The sequence below is a fragment of the Nestor notabilis genome, unplaced genomic scaffold (assembly GCF_000696875.1).
Source record: "Nestor notabilis isolate BGI_N333 unplaced genomic scaffold, ASM69687v1 scaffold19348, whole genome shotgun sequence".
Lineage (NCBI taxonomy): Eukaryota > Metazoa > Chordata > Aves > Psittaciformes > Psittacidae > Nestor > Nestor notabilis.
The window spans coordinates 1-17,021 of NW_009940803.1; the positions used below are offsets into that span (position 1 = coordinate 1).

Here is a 17,021-nt window from a genome sequence, read left to right on the forward strand (position 1 = left end):
GGAAAGGTGCCCCTCAAGAGAAAACCCCCTCTCCAGAGCCCCTCACGCTGCTGGTTGTGTGTTTCACAGGCCCCAGCCACGCTGCCCGGGTGATGCTGCTTGGTGAGGATACCCGCACAGAACATGTCGGCTCGGGGGGTTGCTGCACTGTCACGCTGCTGGTTGTGTGTTTCACAGGCCCCAGCCACGCTGCCCGGGTGATGCTGCTTGGTGAGGATACCCGCACAGAACATGTCGGCTCGGGAGCTTGCTGCACTGCTCTGCGAAGAAGGGGACCACCATCTCACCCAGCACGAGTTACCAACAGCCACTGCTTTCTACGTGGCTGCCTTCAGCTGCAGTGCCCCCATGGCAGTACAGAAAGTGAACTCCTTAGACAAAGGCCTCTGGGAGAAAGTGACAGCCACCCTGGAGATGTGGTGCAAAGGCAAGAACCAGATTCCCAACATCCAGAGCAAGCACTTGGCCGTTGTCTCCCTCAGTGTAGGAATAGCAGCCACCTTCCTCTCCACTCTAAGTCCCAGCAATGTTGTATCCTCGATATACAGACTAGAGACCCTGCTCAGGCGAGGATGCTCGGAGGAGGTGGTGAATAAATGCAGCACCCTGCTCAAGGCTAACCCGAAGTACTCAATGGAACTGCTGCTGCTGAGGGCGTTGGCATGGGTGCTGTCCGGGACACAGGTCAGGAAGGGAGTTGTGGATTATATCCAGGCCTTTGCAGTGCATCGGGCTGAGGCAGTGGCCTACGTGTGCACAAGGCAAAGGGATCACGTGCCACAGGTCATCCAGGCCTTCTGTAATTATCTCTCAACATACCAGGAGGAAAGCCCAGACAGCAGTTCCTTGGACCAGTGGCTGGGCTGCTGCTATGACTTCCTGTCTGCTCTGGCACCAGGCGATATTTGGGTGTGCAGGGTGCAGGCAGCTTACCTCTTTAAGAAAAACAAATTTGAGGAGTGTGTGGCAGTGTGTAGCAGGGGCCTCAAGGGCTTCTCATCTGATAATAATCTCAGAGGTGAGAAAGCTTTGTGTCTGCTCTTGGAACGGGCTGCTGCTTACTTCTTCTTGGGTGGCCAGGTGCAAGAAACGGTGCAGGATTTAGCAGAAGCCTTTGCAGCAGCCCCTGCCCAAGCAATGAAACACTTCGAAGAGCTTTTTTCACCACACGACACTGAGAGGATAGAAAGACAGGCTAGAACTGTCCTGGAGGTGAAGTTTGGAGCCTACAGGGAGGCTGTGCGTACTCGGACTGAACTCAGAGACAATCATGGTACTGAACTGCTCCCTTCTGTCATCCAGACAGTCCAGCTCCTCCTTCAGATCTCCCCAGGGTCCAAACGTGAGCTCAGTGTTCGGCTAGCAGACTGCCACCTCCTGCATGGGCACATCAGGGCTGCCCGGGATATCTGTGACCACCTCTTGGCAGCAGAGCAGAAAACTTACTACAATACTCTCTTAGCATTGCGAGGATTCTGCTCCCTCCATGCTCATGACCATCAGCAAGCCCTGCAGGACTTCCAGAAGGTCATTGAACATGATTCCCCACATCCCAACAGCTGTATTAAAGCCTTATGCGGGCGTGGACTTACCCGGATTTCTGGTGGCAGCAATTACTTGACAGCCCTGGATTATATCACAGCTTGCCAGTTAAAGCTGGAGGAAACCTTCTTCACAATCAAATCCTATGTGCCGTGGAACCAAAGAGGACTGCTGCTGAAAGTCCTCCAAGAAGAAGGACAGAAGATGCTCCAGATGAAGAGGTACTCAGGAAGTAGTTCAGCCTGGGGGCAGAAAAAAGATCAGGGCTGTGTAGATTCTTAACAGAAAGAGAGCAGCTGGAGTAGTAGAGAGAGTACTTGCTTCATATAACTGAGAATAGGATATAGACCCTCTTAAAGTTCCTAACTAACGTAACAGGTTGAAATAAAATGACCTGGGTGTGGTTATTCCAGCAAAATACTGTGATAGGATCCACATAGCCAAATCAGCACAATCTCTCTGTGGAAGTTGATCCACAATACACCAATTGGCCTAAGCTAGGAAAGTGTGAAATTCTAGTGGGAATTGACAGATTTCTCCTCCAAAGTTGTAGCTAAACCCATAATAAAACAAGTTTGTTGGTCACTCTCAGCTCTGAACTGAAGGATTTGGTGGGCCATGAAGTACCAAACCCCTAGAAAGTGTCCCTCCAAGACAGAGCTGAGGTGCTACTGTGCACATCCTTGGTGCTGGCAATCCAAACGGTTTTTCAATGCTAACTCGATTAATGTCATATTTTAGGCTGGGAGATCTGAGATGGGAACACCAAACTATTCCAGCTAAATCCATTAAAGCCTGAGTTTTAAAAATAGTGAGTTTTTTCCTTGAAGGTGACCTTTCCCTTTTTCTTCTTCTGTTTTTTTCCTCCAGAGATGCCCCTGGGGTTTACCAGCTGGCTTCTCTCTTGGTGGAGCTGGACGCCTCTGATGAAGCATCACGGATCCTTTGTGCGGATGCCCTGTACCAGATGGGCCGTGCAGAAGAAGCTCACAAGCTGCTCGTGGTAGCACTCTCCAGAAATCCCCAGCGCTCTCCCATCCTGGCTAGACTCGCGCTTCTGCAGCTGAAGAGAGGTTTCATGTATGATGGCAACCAGGTAGGGAGCTCCTGGCTAGCAGAGAGAATGACAGTGATGAGCGAGCAGTAAGAGGGTTAACAACCCTTTTGGCTGATGCAGAAGATGCATGGTAGAACTTAAGAGGGATCACTTTAGAGATGTAGTCTTGCCAGAGAGTGTTCAAGGGCTGTCAGTTGAGCTGAAATGCTCTCACCATGCTCTGCTTGTCTCCTGCTCCTCAGTGTTACATGACAACTGTAAGGCTCCAGGTACAAACTGCACTGTGAGGCCACCTCATCACATGCTGCAGAGTTGGAACCTGTGATGGGTTTCCAGGGGCTGTACCTACCCCAAAATGTGCTTCAAGACATTTTTCAGGAATGTTGGTGAACTGGGCAGAGGTCTTTGAAAAGCACAGGAAATGCTAAGAAAATGTGGTGGCTTTCATAAAAATGAACCTCCCTGTTTGCTTTTAAACTCAAACAACTTTGCAAACTGCTGGGGTTCAGGGCAGTGCAAAGTTTCACCTTCAGGGTCACAATAGCTGATTTGACCTGACTTGATACTGCTTTTACCCAGACTGCAGTGGAATTACTGATTACACTGTCATGCTCAGTGGTTCATATGCATTTCCATCTTAAAACTGAACAGTTTGCTGTTAGAAGCCCCAGGAATTGCAACAGTGAGGACTCTTGACACAGTGAAACTTGAAGCTCAGGTGAGGTTCAACCGCTAGCAGAACCTTTAAGATCTAAATACAGGCCACATAAGTAGGACCTCCTGTCTGTAGCACAGGCCACACAGGTCTCCTAGCTAAATACGGCCCATTTATCATATGCTACTTAATGGCACTTTTCATCAGAGACTTTAACTAGGCAGAGCATGACTGAGCATCCTGCCCCTTGTGGCAATATTGATGGGATTGGTAATTTTCCCCTAGAGAAGAAGGCAGAACTACTCCCTGACTGATTATCCTAATGGAGCATTGTAGAGGAGAGGCGGAGAAAGAAACAAAACCAGAAGCTCAAATATCAGTCTGCAGTTTTCTTTCTTTAATGCCTAATGACTTGTGCTTCAAACCATGCAAGAGATTCCACCCGAGGATTACGAAGCTGAATTACCGGGTTCTGCCATCAGAGGGAGCTATTGCATTTTCTAAAATCCCAAATCAATTCTGCCGCACAGAGAGAAAGGTTTTATTGTCACCACTTCACTACTCCCTCTGAAAAATAAAAGTTCTGTACCATTTGCTGCCTGTGGGAAGGCTATGAATGGATGACATGACTTTATTAGAGTCCATACGTTGCCCCTGGAAGTTGGATTCCTGTCTGCAGCTTCTGCTATGAGTTCTAGATGGAACATCTGTCACCGAAAATTTGTCTTCAGAACGTTTTTGTGCCACCTGCCTGTCAGCACCCAGACACTTGTCTCTGTTAATAAAAATAATGAGTTCAGTGCCTGTGTCTGCGGCATCAAGATAACTTTGTTCTTATCCTGCCTCAGATGTGAATATTGAGAACCTGCTAAGCACAAATGCTTTACTGGAGGAAACACCTTGTGATTCTTTTCTTTAGGAAATCTAATAAGAAAATGCTTGGTGACTTTCACTGTAGTGAGTGGAGACAAAGATACCATGTGTCAGGCAAGAGTCTTTTCGTACTTTTTCCAGATTCCCCATAGCAATACTAAAAGAAAGGCACAGCACTGGTTTTCCATTAGTTCACTGGTTTCAATTTTCCAGTCAAAAGGGGTCACTGGAATGCTTCTGTTCCACAGAAACTGTCTCTCTTCGGGGCAATCACCCTGTGGTTCAGGTGTATTTATAAAAGCAGCTACCTGCCAGGCTGGAGCAGATGCTGCCCTAAGTAAGCAAGGCAGCATTCTGTATTCCCCCAGAATGATTTCCGCAGCTGCACTGGTGGTAAGAGAAGATAAGAATTAATCTTTTCTCCAGCATGCATTTACACTGGGGCCAGCTGAGATGTTATATAAAAGAGATCCATGATCCCTGGCTGGACTGTGGCTGGCTGAAGCCCCAGTGAAGGGTGGGGATGCATTGGGTAAAAGCATACTTGTCTCACTAGACAGCAATATTTCCAGCTTTAGCATAACTTCATTTCACCTTTTGTGCCATTCTTTCTCTTCTGCCTTTTTCTCTTCCTTTGTTAAGCTGCTGAAGAAAGTGATCAGAATTGGAGATACCTCCTGCCTCCTGCCAATCATGGACATTTTCAAAGATGAAGACAGGAAGCTGATGCAAACTCACTGCCATTTCAGAGCACTGACCATCCTGAAGAACAAACAGGAGGATGCTGACCTCAAAGAGGCCATTGCCTACCTTTCCTTTGCCATCATTGCTGCAGGTAGGGTTATCAACATACTGATAGGAAACACAATGTATGTCTTCTTTACACTTTACCACGTCTTCATGTTAGCAGGGCTATCTTCCCAGAGCTGTTTTATGTGCCACACTTTCCTTCTTTACTGTGGTTTAAAAAAGATCCTTTCAGGTTAAGCAGTGTAATGCTGTTGTTCTGTTGGTAAAGGAAAAGCGGAATAGCAGGGGGATTCTTCTGTACTTAATGTAGGGAGGCTGTTTATCACAGCAACAGATACGTGCTCAAAATACAGGGAAGAGTCTCAAGAAATTACTGCAGAATTGTTATTCCTTCTATAAAACTTGATTTTTCAGTAAGTGACTGCACACAGATGGCTGAGGTAAGCCTGAAGCCTGGTCGTGTCAAGATCCTGGTGTCCAGCTGCTAGGTTGCACTACTGTAACTTTGGAAATGTTTCCCCAGAAAATTAAACTTGGTCTAGAAAGAGATTAAAGCTTCTTTGAAAACACAGTGTAATTGTTTCTTGAAGAGATTAAAGCCAAACTGGTGGTGAACAAGAGGAGAATTTTGTCCCCTGAAAACCTTCCTACCAAGGAAATTCAAGTGGTACCTCCTGTTTCATCAGAATGAACATGCCGTAAATACAGTCACTGCAGCAAACAACCTGCCTTCTTGTTCCAACATCATCCATCATTATCCTAGCTGTTCCTAAGGAGCGAGATCAGGCTAACATGGAAATGCTCCTGGCATGTTCCAAGTAAAACCATGTTCGTATGGAAATGTGCCTCTCACTCCAAGCAAATGTTATGACAGCAGCATTGAGAAGCAAGAGAGATTGGTTTATGAAAATGGGAAAAAAGCTGTTAATTGCTTTGAGCTGGTTCCATTTCACAGCCCAGGCATTCCAGCTTATCCACTCCCCACCTGCTAGAGCAGATGCTTGTTAAGAAATAGATATTGTCTTTATAGAAGCCAGTTGGTGGAGCTCCAGAGTGATAATAACGTTTGGTATGGAAGTTTTGGAGCATATCAGGAGGGAGTAAAAGCCTCATTACTGTAAAAGCATTGCTAGGAGCCTGTCTGCTGGCTCCTCTCTGCAGGCAGCTGTGCAAGAGGCTGCATTTGCTGACCTCCTTCTGAAAAAATATTTACAGTGGCACTGATGATTTATCATCCAGTATTGGCATGCCACAGGCACTGACTGCAACCCAGGGCGTAGTGAGATCCTTGCCTTGAAAGGAAGGGGCATGTGGATGGCAGAAAGGTGTATGCTCTGTCCTTGTGCCTCCATCCTTACGTCTTCCTCTTGGACCGTTCTTTTCTCCTTTGCGCTGTTCCTCTTCCATCCTAATAAAATCTCCAAGGGTTCCTTCTAACTAACTCGATCCTAATCCAGCTCAGATCCTGAGGTGATGGTCACATCTTTAGTAGGTTGTCTCCAGTTGTTGTACATTAATGATGTCTTTGGAGAAAGGTGTGGTGGAGGGATAGATGTGGAGATGTGAAAATGTTCCCTCATTTTCCTTTTGCTGCTTTCTAGAGCAGCATCACAACGTTGTCTTTTAGAGATTCTTTAAAATACAGGGAAGACCTTACGGCAGAATCCCAAAGGACAAAGCTCTGCAGACCTCAAAAATTCACAGAAGTAGTTTTGTGACAACTGGCAAACACGGATTTCTCTGCCCTGTCAGCTACCTGAGTCAGGTATGCGAGAGGAAGTAGAAGAAAACTGGCCTGCATGGAAAGTTTGAGTGTTTAACTGCACACTGCTCCTTTTGCTTCCGTTGGCTGTTCCTGAGGTGACCCACTCTTGCTGAGACCTTGAGGCAATCAAAAAAGCAGTCATGAATATCTGAGAAGAGAGTGTTGATGGACATATGTATTTGTTTTTATTAGAAACCAGGAAGCTTTAGAGCTAGCTGAGCACTGGGATTTTATGGTTTTCATTCTGTTACCTTTTCCACTCATTCAATTTTTTATTACAATGTTCTTTTGGCATGTTTAACTAGGCTGAAGACTCTTTGAAGTGGGGCCTGTGTTTTTGGTGTGCCTGGCACAGTATGGTTCCTGCCTGGAAAGTTAGAGTTGAGTCACAGTAGGACAGTTGCAGTTATAGTATGCATTAGGAATTCCACTGGCAACAGAAACAAAGGAGACTACCACTCAAGTACTCTCATACACTTCCTTAGGCAAAGTGGCATTTTTCTACAGCTTCATCCGGATATCCTTGGATATCCTCTCCAACACACTCCTTATTCTTCTTCCTGTCACATCTGTGGACTGCAGTTGCTTACCAGAGCACATTTGCCTCCACCCAGCACATATCCCTTATTCCACCACAGCTCTGAACAAAGTGGTATTTACTTTCACTCCTGCAGCCACCATAACACAACATGCAAGTCTACCACATCATCTGCACTTGGCCACTTTGAGGCCCTTCGGTGGGGTTTGTAGTTGTCACACACTGGGATTTCCTGCAGCCTGGTTTAGAGCAGTAGACTTGAGACCTGCAAGTAAGCAAGGCTGCATTTCTCTCCTCCAGGGGGTTATGCTGAAGATTGCCTTCTCATCAGGGCTCGATGTTATGGGCACCTTGGTCAGAAGAAAACTGCTATTTTTGATTTCAATGCCATCCTAAAGGAGGACCCTAGGAATGTGCAAGCTCTGAGTGGACGAGGATTCATTTACCTTGCTCTGAAGCAGCAGAAGGTATTATCATATGTTGTTTTGATGGTGATTTTTCTGATGGTATTAAGCAGGTTTTGTCATGGACTCACTGAAATCAAAAGAGTTTATCACAGACTTTGGGCAGTGAAAGGCTCTTGCTTTGGCTGGTGTATCAGTAGTCCACCTGACATTATGGATTTGCTTTCCCAAGTCTAGAGAGAGGAAACCTAAACCTTAACCACAGCTCTTACTGGCACTACCTTGCATTGATTTGCAATGCCGCAAACTCTCCCTTGTATTTGATACCACATTTTCAGGACATGATGTTGCCTTAGATGAAATGTAGCAACAAGAAGAGGAAAAAGAAGGAACAGTTTCAAGGTTCAGTGAGTCCCTCTCCATCATCTGTGAAAAGCTTATGTGTACAATTAGTTTTACAGTGGACTTTGGAGATTGCAGTATATCACTGCCTGGAAACCATGTCAGATGTCTGCATGGTTTATCTGCTTCTAATACGGTTAATAGCCTTACACTTTACCTTCATATCACACCACTGAGTGTGTGTGTTTGTGCTGGTTTATCCTGGCTGGCCCAAATCCTGCACTTATTCACAGCATCTCCTTCTTGTTGCTGTAAGATTTCTTTTCAGTGATAATCTGAGTTCAAAACACTTTGCAAATAGTCATTCAAACCTGTCCTTATGCTCTTAGATCAGCTTTCTAAATGAAAACAAAGCACCACAAGGACAGAGGAGAGCAAAGAGCTTCCAGAGGTGTGCAGATGATTTGTGGGTCAACAAAGAACTGAAAACGCCTAAAAGAACAAATTATCAATTCATAGTTATTGCCAGCATTTCATTTTTTGGTCTTGTTTTCACACAGGAAGCAGTGCAAGATTTGCTCTCAGCTCTGAAGGTAGAGGCAGGAGCTGTGATCCCAGCAATCCTGGCTTTAAAGCAGGAAGCCCAAGGTTTGATCACTCAGTGGCTCCTTCTGCATGGCAGGGCTGCGTTAACTGAGCTTGTTGCTACTAAAGACCTTTCAAAAGAAGAAACCCTCAGGGATCTTCTCATGCTTGCAGAGGCACTCATTAAAATTGGCAAGGATGCAGCATATCACATCTTCTACACAGACGTTTTGATTGCAAATGGTAAGTTCCAATTCTTTTACATTGCTGCTCAGAGTAAGGGCATGAGCAGCATATTGGAAGAAAGCCAATGTTAAATGGCAAGAGTACTGCTGTACAGTACTTTCCATAGTACTTTTCAAGAGAAGTTTGCAAATGTTTTGGAAAGGGTATGAAGTAATTAATACCCTTGAATGTGGACAGGCTACTTAAATCCTGCCTTAGTAAGTTTTCTTGATGTCTCTTTCTCCACATGGAATGGCTTATATAGCTTGTACTGGTGTTAACCCACAGGAAGGCATGAGGAGGCCCTCACTCACCTTCGGGAAGCATTTGGCTGCTCTCTTGCTGATGACTTTGCTAGTGCAAGGCTAGCTGTGCTGCAGCTGAAGAGGAGGAATGTGACAGCAGCAGCTCACTCACTCAGTGTCCTAGCTAAGAGAGATGAAAGGGAGCTGGGGTTTCTCCTGAACTTCACAGACACTAAGCAACGGCAGCATCTTGCTCAGGTACAATCCGTTTTCAATGCCACATCGGTGGATTCAGTGGGGAAAGAAATGGGAAGAAATCCTGCAAGGCTGCAGGGATTTTCCCTGCCTTGTCTTGAACAGAAGTGTGTGGAAAGACCATTTATCAGAGGAACGAGGAACAAATTGGCTTCTTCCTCCAGCCAGATCAGGGAGTTGAATCCAAACTTCTTTCATTGCAGTGACCTTGCTTCAGTCTCTAATAATTCATCATTACCACTTTTTACCACTTGGGGGAATGTCTCCTTGGTCTCCCTGGTATGAGACCTGTTTAATCCCAACACTAAAATGCAGGGGATGTGAGGGGCAGCAGCAAGACATTTAACAAGATCATTGCTCGACTGTTCTCTGGGTGAGTTACACAGTGCTCATAGCTGCCTTCTGGGGAAGGGGAATTTATCTTTGTTTATTTTCTTGCTGAAATTAAACTCAAGGTTCTGATTCGGTCACATCAAATGCTTCAATCCTTTTTGTTCTTTTGTGTAACATTTAGAAATGTAAATATACTCCTATTTGTATAAAAATGATGAGCCTTTGAGCCTGGTATTGGTTTCCTCAGCTGAAACGCTGTGACACAAAAATGGCACGTTGTTCTAGCCCACAAAGTACGTATTTTTCAGTATTTTTTTTAAGTTTCTCCCCCAAAGTACATCCAGCTCTGAGAAGACACATCCAGTAATACAACAGGACAAGGTCAGATTGATGGTGAGGAGTTTTAACATTCACTCAAGCATCTGCAATTCTGATTACTCAGAAGCTCCGTGTTCTGAGAATCCGTTTGCTTCCTTTTACTCAATTTGTAGATTGTGTGCACCCTGGTGAGAAGCTATATTGTTATGCTTTCTCCCAGGTTATAAAACAAACAACATGCTGCTATACTTAATGTGTCTTGAGAGGAGTACTTTGTGAGTATTTTAGCAAAACAGCAGGAGGATATAAGTAAACAAGTATTAATTTGCTGGTCCCTAGATAAACCCCATCACAGAGAAAAGAGCCCCTCTCTTCTGAATAATGAAAAAAGTTCAGTCTTATGGGGAAGAGTTTCAAGATTTCAGAGCCCATTTGCAATCTTTCACTATATAAAGTTGATAAAGATACTATCAAGAATGTGTTCAAGGAGGCCCTAAGGAGGTGTCTATAAGTGAAGATACATTTTACAGCTGAATTTCCCTTGCTGCCGCATGACTCGTTCTGCGTGGAAGTCACAGCTCAGTCCATCTGTGCTGCTTTCTGAGCAAACACAGGAGGGATGTTCTTATGCTGTCAGGAAGACAAAAAAAAAGAGAAGAAAAAGCCCCAGACAAGCTCATTTTTGTATAGTTAAACTGCACTGATGGTGCCACGGAGTAGTGAAACCTTTAAAAGGGGAGAGGCACTTTATTTCTTCTGTCTTTTCAGCAGCTGTGGAACAGGGTCTGGAATAAATCCCTTTAGTGGTGGCTCATTTATCATGACCCATCTCTCTCCTGCTTGGGAGGATAAGGGTGGCTGGAATTCAATACCAGGGCTGGAAGTAAAGTAGAGTCATTTTCATTTTTTAATCTTTAATCTTGTGCCTTTGTTCAGCTGAGTAAACACTTGGATTGAGCACCAGGAGCCTGTTCATGTTCTCTAACCTTTGAAGAGTTAATGGCTGTGATTACTTTTATAACTGATCAGCCCACAGTCACAAATCTCTGTATACATGTACTCCATGACCAGGGGATAAGTATGGACCTTGCTGGGGTGGGGAAGGAAGTGGTTAATTCACCTGCCCAAGGTCTCAGAGGACTTCCCAGTAGCACTTCCTTCTGCCTGTGAGGTTGTTCCAGTTTGTGTGTGAAAGGAAGATCTCAGTAAAAGAAGAGAAAGCTTACAGACAGAATTAGTGCCCAAGGATGGCCTGACTGCCAGGGCTCCTTCAGAGGAGGTGGTTCTTTCTGTTCCCTCCAGGTCGCAAATAAGGAGACTGAAGCAAAGACGAGTTTAGCGGTTTACCCCCAGCCCTTCATCTCAGCACTCCGTGTACAAAAGCATTACTGCCACATTGTTCTGGGGTGTTTGGAGATTACAGGCATTATAGAAATGTGTCATCGTTATCCTGGAGTCTGCTCTGAGAAGCTAAAAATAGTTCTCCAAGAGCTGAATAGGAAAGGGTGGAGGAAGGAGAGCTCCTTCATGTACTCACGGTTTTTCATGAAAAACAAAGCAATGAAGCACTTGCATTATTTATAGTTGAAGGGGTCCCATGCTAAGAAATTTGTAAACAACTGGGAGAGCCCCATGGGAATAGGAGTCTGAAAGATTTATTAAGCTGCAAAAGGTCAGAGGAAGGGAGTTTGCTTGCTGCTAGTGCAGCTTCAACCCTTCGGTTTCCTATGTCAGAGGTTAAATGCATGACTGATGGCTAGCTCCTTGCCCAGATCCTCCGAGCTGTTGACATGCCATAGGGCACCCAGAGCTGCTTCCTACAAAAGCTATATATGGGGTGGGACAGAATTAGGCCCTCAGCCCAACGAAGAAGTTCCCATTCCATGTGCCTTCATGGGATGTGGACCCCAAACAAAGTCTGCAGATAAAGAAGGAAAGACTTGCTCCAAACTGTTCTGAAAACATCCAACCACTTACAAAGCTCAATGTTTATCAGTCCATCTTCTGGAATTTACTGCCCAGAGACTAAATCTTGACCATAATTCCATGTCCATTAAACTCCTCACTCCTCATTCTCTTCCTAAGGAGGTGAACCATGGCCAATTTCAACACAAGATTAGTCACTAGGGACTGGAACCACAAATGCACCAAATAGGGGTATTTTCAGTTCTTGATTACACGGTGAGGTAACTAGATGGTAGAAAGGAACACAGAGACCTAATCCAGGAAGCAGTTCAATGTCCAGTCACTCATGGCCCTTTCCAGGTGGCACCAGAATTATTTCAGTCTGGAAGTCATCACCAGTGTGAGGGTGGACTACAGCTCACCCCTGAATGGACTACACAGCCTGCTCTTGGCCTTCCAAAGGCACCTGCAATGAGGCTGGTGGCAAAGTGCTTCTCAAAAGCCACATACAGAGAGCAGCTAAACTCAGTTGTGTAATAACCTTCTGGCTTTCTATGCCCTTCCTATTTTCCTTTCCATAAGTCTTCTGTTCATATTTGTCTTTGTCCAGAAGCTGATGAGCAAGGAAGATGCTAATTAATCTGTTTTATACACCAGAACTGGGTCCCAGCTCAGTCCCTTTAAATCAGGAATGAGACTGAACTTGAAGTCTCGGCTTGTTCGGCTCAGGCTTCTTGCAAGACCTAAGCTGCTGGCGGCAGCTTTGTTTCTAGCTTAAATATTCCCTCTGCTGCAGCATGTTAGAAGTTTTATTTATTACCAATAAAGAGAAATAATGAAAAATCCATTCGAGGCAAATAGTTCTAATAGAGTTTTCTTTGACCTTCATGAACCTGAATTGTTGTGGCTTTTTCTGCCTTCTCTATTTTCTTGTTTTCCCCTTCAGATAAGGGCAGACAGTTCACTTGCACTTGAGATTCACGATTAGCAAAGCCATCAGTTGACTGTTTTTTCCTACAGCTTGGGGAAACTTCAGTAGAGACCAGCCTTCATTATCAGCACATGCAAATGTCTATGGGCTGGGGCTCACTATCAATGGAGCAGAAGATGCAATTGCCATCTAGTCACCTTTAGAGCAGAGCACGGGAGAAACATGGCTTCATGAAGAGAACTTTTAGAGTTTGGTGCATTCAGTTTTCAGTTCACATTCATTCCTAAGAAATTAAAACTTCAGAATGAAACACTCTGAGAAACTTCTAGCAAAACATGCACAAAGAGTGGTTCAGAAACTCTTGAGATAAAAGATTTATCTGCATGCAAAGAAATACACCAATTATATGTTCTCCAGCTAGATGCAACTTCAACATTTGAAAAAGTATCCATAATTTCTTAGTGTCTGTGTCTGTCTGTGGCCAGTCCAGACTACACATTTCGGGGGGGTTCACTTTTAGTAACTAACACTAAGTTACTTCCTGTCCACAGGTAGCAGCCCAGCAAGGAAACATGCTGATTCAAGAACATCGCTATGAGAAGGCTCTTGGTTATTATACCCTTGCTGTCTCGGGAAGCAGGGATAGCCCAAGGTATCTTCGACAGAGGGCTGCTTGCCTTATGCACCTGAAAAGGTATGACAAAGCTTTACAAGACCTGGAGAAAGTGATCCAGCAGCACGGCCGGAGCAGTCTGCAAACACGTGCTGAGGACCACTGCTCCAAAGGACACCTCCTCTTGTCAGTGGCTGAGGAAGAAGCAGCAGTTAAACAGTATATCGAGGCACTGAAGTTGGATGAACCTGTGGCATTATGCAGCATCATGAATGGCCCTGGCAGTGAAACGTTAACCAAAGCATTTCATAAGGTTGCCCAATATCACTTTGAAATGCAGCATTACGAGGAGGCCTGGGAAATCACAGCCAATGGGCTTAAAATTGATAAAAATGCTGAACTGAAAAAGCTGAAAACAAGACTTAAGCGAGAGGCATCAAGCTGTAGCATACATTAATGTGTTTGTTTAGGGATGCGTCTGATTGCTTTCCAGTTTGTGAGGCTCTAAGACCAAGGGAAAGATGAAAAGCTCATGCTAAACATGCAACGGACATGGCACTGAACATGGTACAGCAAGATTAGAAGAGAGAGTTTCAGGTAGTGAAATGAAACTGACCAGGAGAGCACTAAGAAAAAGACAAACTGCTTTATTCTGTAGTCTTCAAAATTGCTGTGGGTGTATGTAAACTCCCCCTTGGAAAGAAAGTGTTTTGTCTGGATAAAGTGATCTAATTCTAACACATGGGTTCCAACCATAGCGAAGGAAAACAAACAGCTTGCAGCTTATGAATAATCACCATATATTTCCTTGCTATTTGATTCATTTTATACATACGGTTCTATTAAGTGTCCCCATTTTTATGGGCCAGTCAAAAAGATCTGTCAAAACTAACTTTTGTAATGTAATTGTGAAGGACTGTATGTGTTACACCACTCAGCTGACCTACTGCTGAATGGAATTGCCCTTGTCATCATCCAGTGGATTTGCAATGATCAGCACCATTAGTGGAATGGAGCAGTACAAATGCCAAGTAAACTGTTTTTCTGTCCCAGGGAATGTAGATAATATGAAGCATGAGACTCAGAGATTAAATATCCAATCCAGTGACTAATGCATTGTTATATGGGATATACAAGCAGCTACACTCCAGACTTCACCTTGGACTTCTAGATCCCTGTCTCAGTTACCCTGGTCTCTCAGCAGGGGTATCTACGAGAGCCTGCTCAATATCATCTGCCCCATCCTGGATAGTCATGCAGAAAGGACAGCACTGCAGCACGGGCTAATCGAGAAGTGATCAATGTACAAAGAGGAGGTGGGGTTGGAGGCAGCAGCCAAGGTGGTAATTTGATTTCTGCAGTGATTCAGCACTCATCCTTCACCATCCATGCTGCACAGCATGGGCATCAGCATCTCATGTGCTCTGGAGGGTTCTGCCTGCCATAGCTTCACCACCTGTAAGGACGGTGAGGCTCAGGGGGCACAGAGATGGTGCTGATACACCCATAGGGTTTCATCTGTGCAAAGGGAGCCCACAGCTTCAGTTGGAAGCATTGTGCCTGTGCTGTGCAAAAAGGAAACAACGAGGTGGGGCCCAGAGCAACAGACTCATGTATTTGTTTTGACTGCTCCAACTGAATTCTCCCGATGTTTATGGAGTGTGATAATAGAATCATGGAGAAAAACAGAAACTACTATTGAAAACAAAGATTAAAGCAATGCTGAGAACTACTCTCCTACTTTGATTGAGATGAAAGGGAAAGGGAACATTTTCTTTCTTGTTGCATTGTTTTCTGAAAGGCAACATTCCAGAGGGAAACTTCATCCAGCAGCCATGCAGTCAACCCAGTAGGCAATGATACCATCTCTACCCTTGCATCTTCTTTTCTTCTCTGCATGCTCCTTTGTTTTTCCTTCGCTAAGAGCACAGGTAAGGCTGGGCTTCTTTTCCTCTCAAATTCAAGGAAACGTGCTCTGATTTAATCCTAGTGACACTGATGCTCCTAACTTCTTCCTTTTTGCTCCTAACTGGCATTAAGATGCTACAGGATAGTTTCTTTCCAAGCATGAAATGTTACCCTTAAACAACTGTTGGCTACACTTGCAAGCTGAAAGAAATAACTTTGCTCAGTTTTCTTCAAATAGAAATCAACAGATAGAAATGTCTTTGTCTCATTGTCTCAAGCTGGAACTGTTCAGAAGCAGTTGTTTAAGGCTTTGAATTATGGTTTGGGGTTTCAACCTTCTGCAGCTTTTAAAATGGAATAGTTAGAGTTGGAAGTCAACTGCCTGACCCTGTCAGGGCTGACCAAAAGTTAAAGCATATTACAAAGGGATTGACCAATTGCCTCTTAGACACTGACAGACTCAGGGCACCGACCACCTCTAGGAAGCTTGTCCCAGTGTCTTACCACCCTCTCAGTAAAGAAACTTTCCTAATATCTAGTCTGAGATATGTAGTCAGAGAGACCATGAATCTGGTTCTCCTTCCACTTGTCCTTGCTGATAAATAGGAATAATATCAGTACAAGTGTGTATGAAGAAAGAACCTGCTAGATTAGCAGCCTCTGCTGAGAGCAGCAGCACCAACTTCTTTCTTTTCTTCTCTGTCCTCTTTCTGTACCCACTGAACTCTTGTGATCAAAGTCCTTATCTTTGCCTGTGCCCAAGCTTCTCATTTTTCTTTATTTCTCCCTTATGTGCTTGTTCCTCCAACTAATTTCTTGGAATATCCAATAGATTTCTGTGATTAGTCACAGAGAGAGGGGTCTGATGAGCAGCATTATGCACGCCTAGCACAATTTCACACTCACCACAACCTGTTCTGACACGCATTTCCCAGAGTCCTGAGGAGCAGACAGGATTAAATGTAACCCGTCTACGACTATTACACTGTGCTTTGCCAGAAGATGGTATCTCCCAAAAAACCAACATGCTGCACTTTGCAGGAGTCCTGGATACCCACCATTTCTAATAGACAGTTACCGGCACTGGCTTTGGTTATAACTCAGGCTAACTGTGATCTTCCATGCAGTGCCATGAAGACCATCTAAGATGCCTTAACAGGATCACTGCACTTGAGCCTGGCTCTAGCAAACTGCTGCTATGTGAAATGAGCTATCACAGCAATCAGCAGAGAGGCCATCATTGCTCTCACCAGGGGGCTTTGGCTGCTTTCCTTTCAGCCTACTCTCCCCTGCCAGCAATAGCTACGCACCAGAGATCTATCAGTATTCATCAACAAACATCTCCCTCCCCTCCAGGCTGATAAATCTCATCCTTATCTGTTGCCGTACCCGTATCAAGGTCTGGGACCGCTCAGCTGAATCACCTACTTATATACATGCCATTTTCTAACAGGATATTGTTTCCACTTCTTCCAGATCGAAGAATCTGGGTAGGAAAACTGCAGTGGTTATTTCTGATTGTTTCTTTAACATTAAGCTGCAATTCATCAAGACTGTGGAGCTGTCCCCAACTGCTCTGAGGCACATCCCTCATTCTGTGCACACAGCTAGTGGTTGAGGTTACTTCAAAAAGGAACTCTGTTGTAATGCTCCTTGCAAGTCTCTTGTGCAGTGTGCTTTAGGACATATTCTCGTGGCATGCTGCTGTAAATGTTGGATAACTGTGAAGAATTCAAGTGTGTTTATGTGAATCAACACCAATGTAATCAAGAAGAGA

At 44.7% G+C, this 17,021-nt stretch overlaps 1 protein-coding gene across 1 annotated transcript; it reads left to right on the forward strand.

Moving 5' to 3' along the window:
• Positions 1-231: 231 nt before the first annotated feature.
• On the forward strand, positions 232-13,793 carry TTC34 (tetratricopeptide repeat domain 34). Its single transcript, XM_010020565.1, is given in 7 exon segments — positions 232-1,837; positions 2,415-2,638; positions 4,770-4,962; positions 7,481-7,647; positions 8,487-8,758; positions 9,029-9,239; positions 13,275-13,793. Coding segments are annotated over 7 exon segments (3,192 nt in total).
• The last annotated feature ends 3,228 nt before the right edge of the window (positions 13,794-17,021 follow it).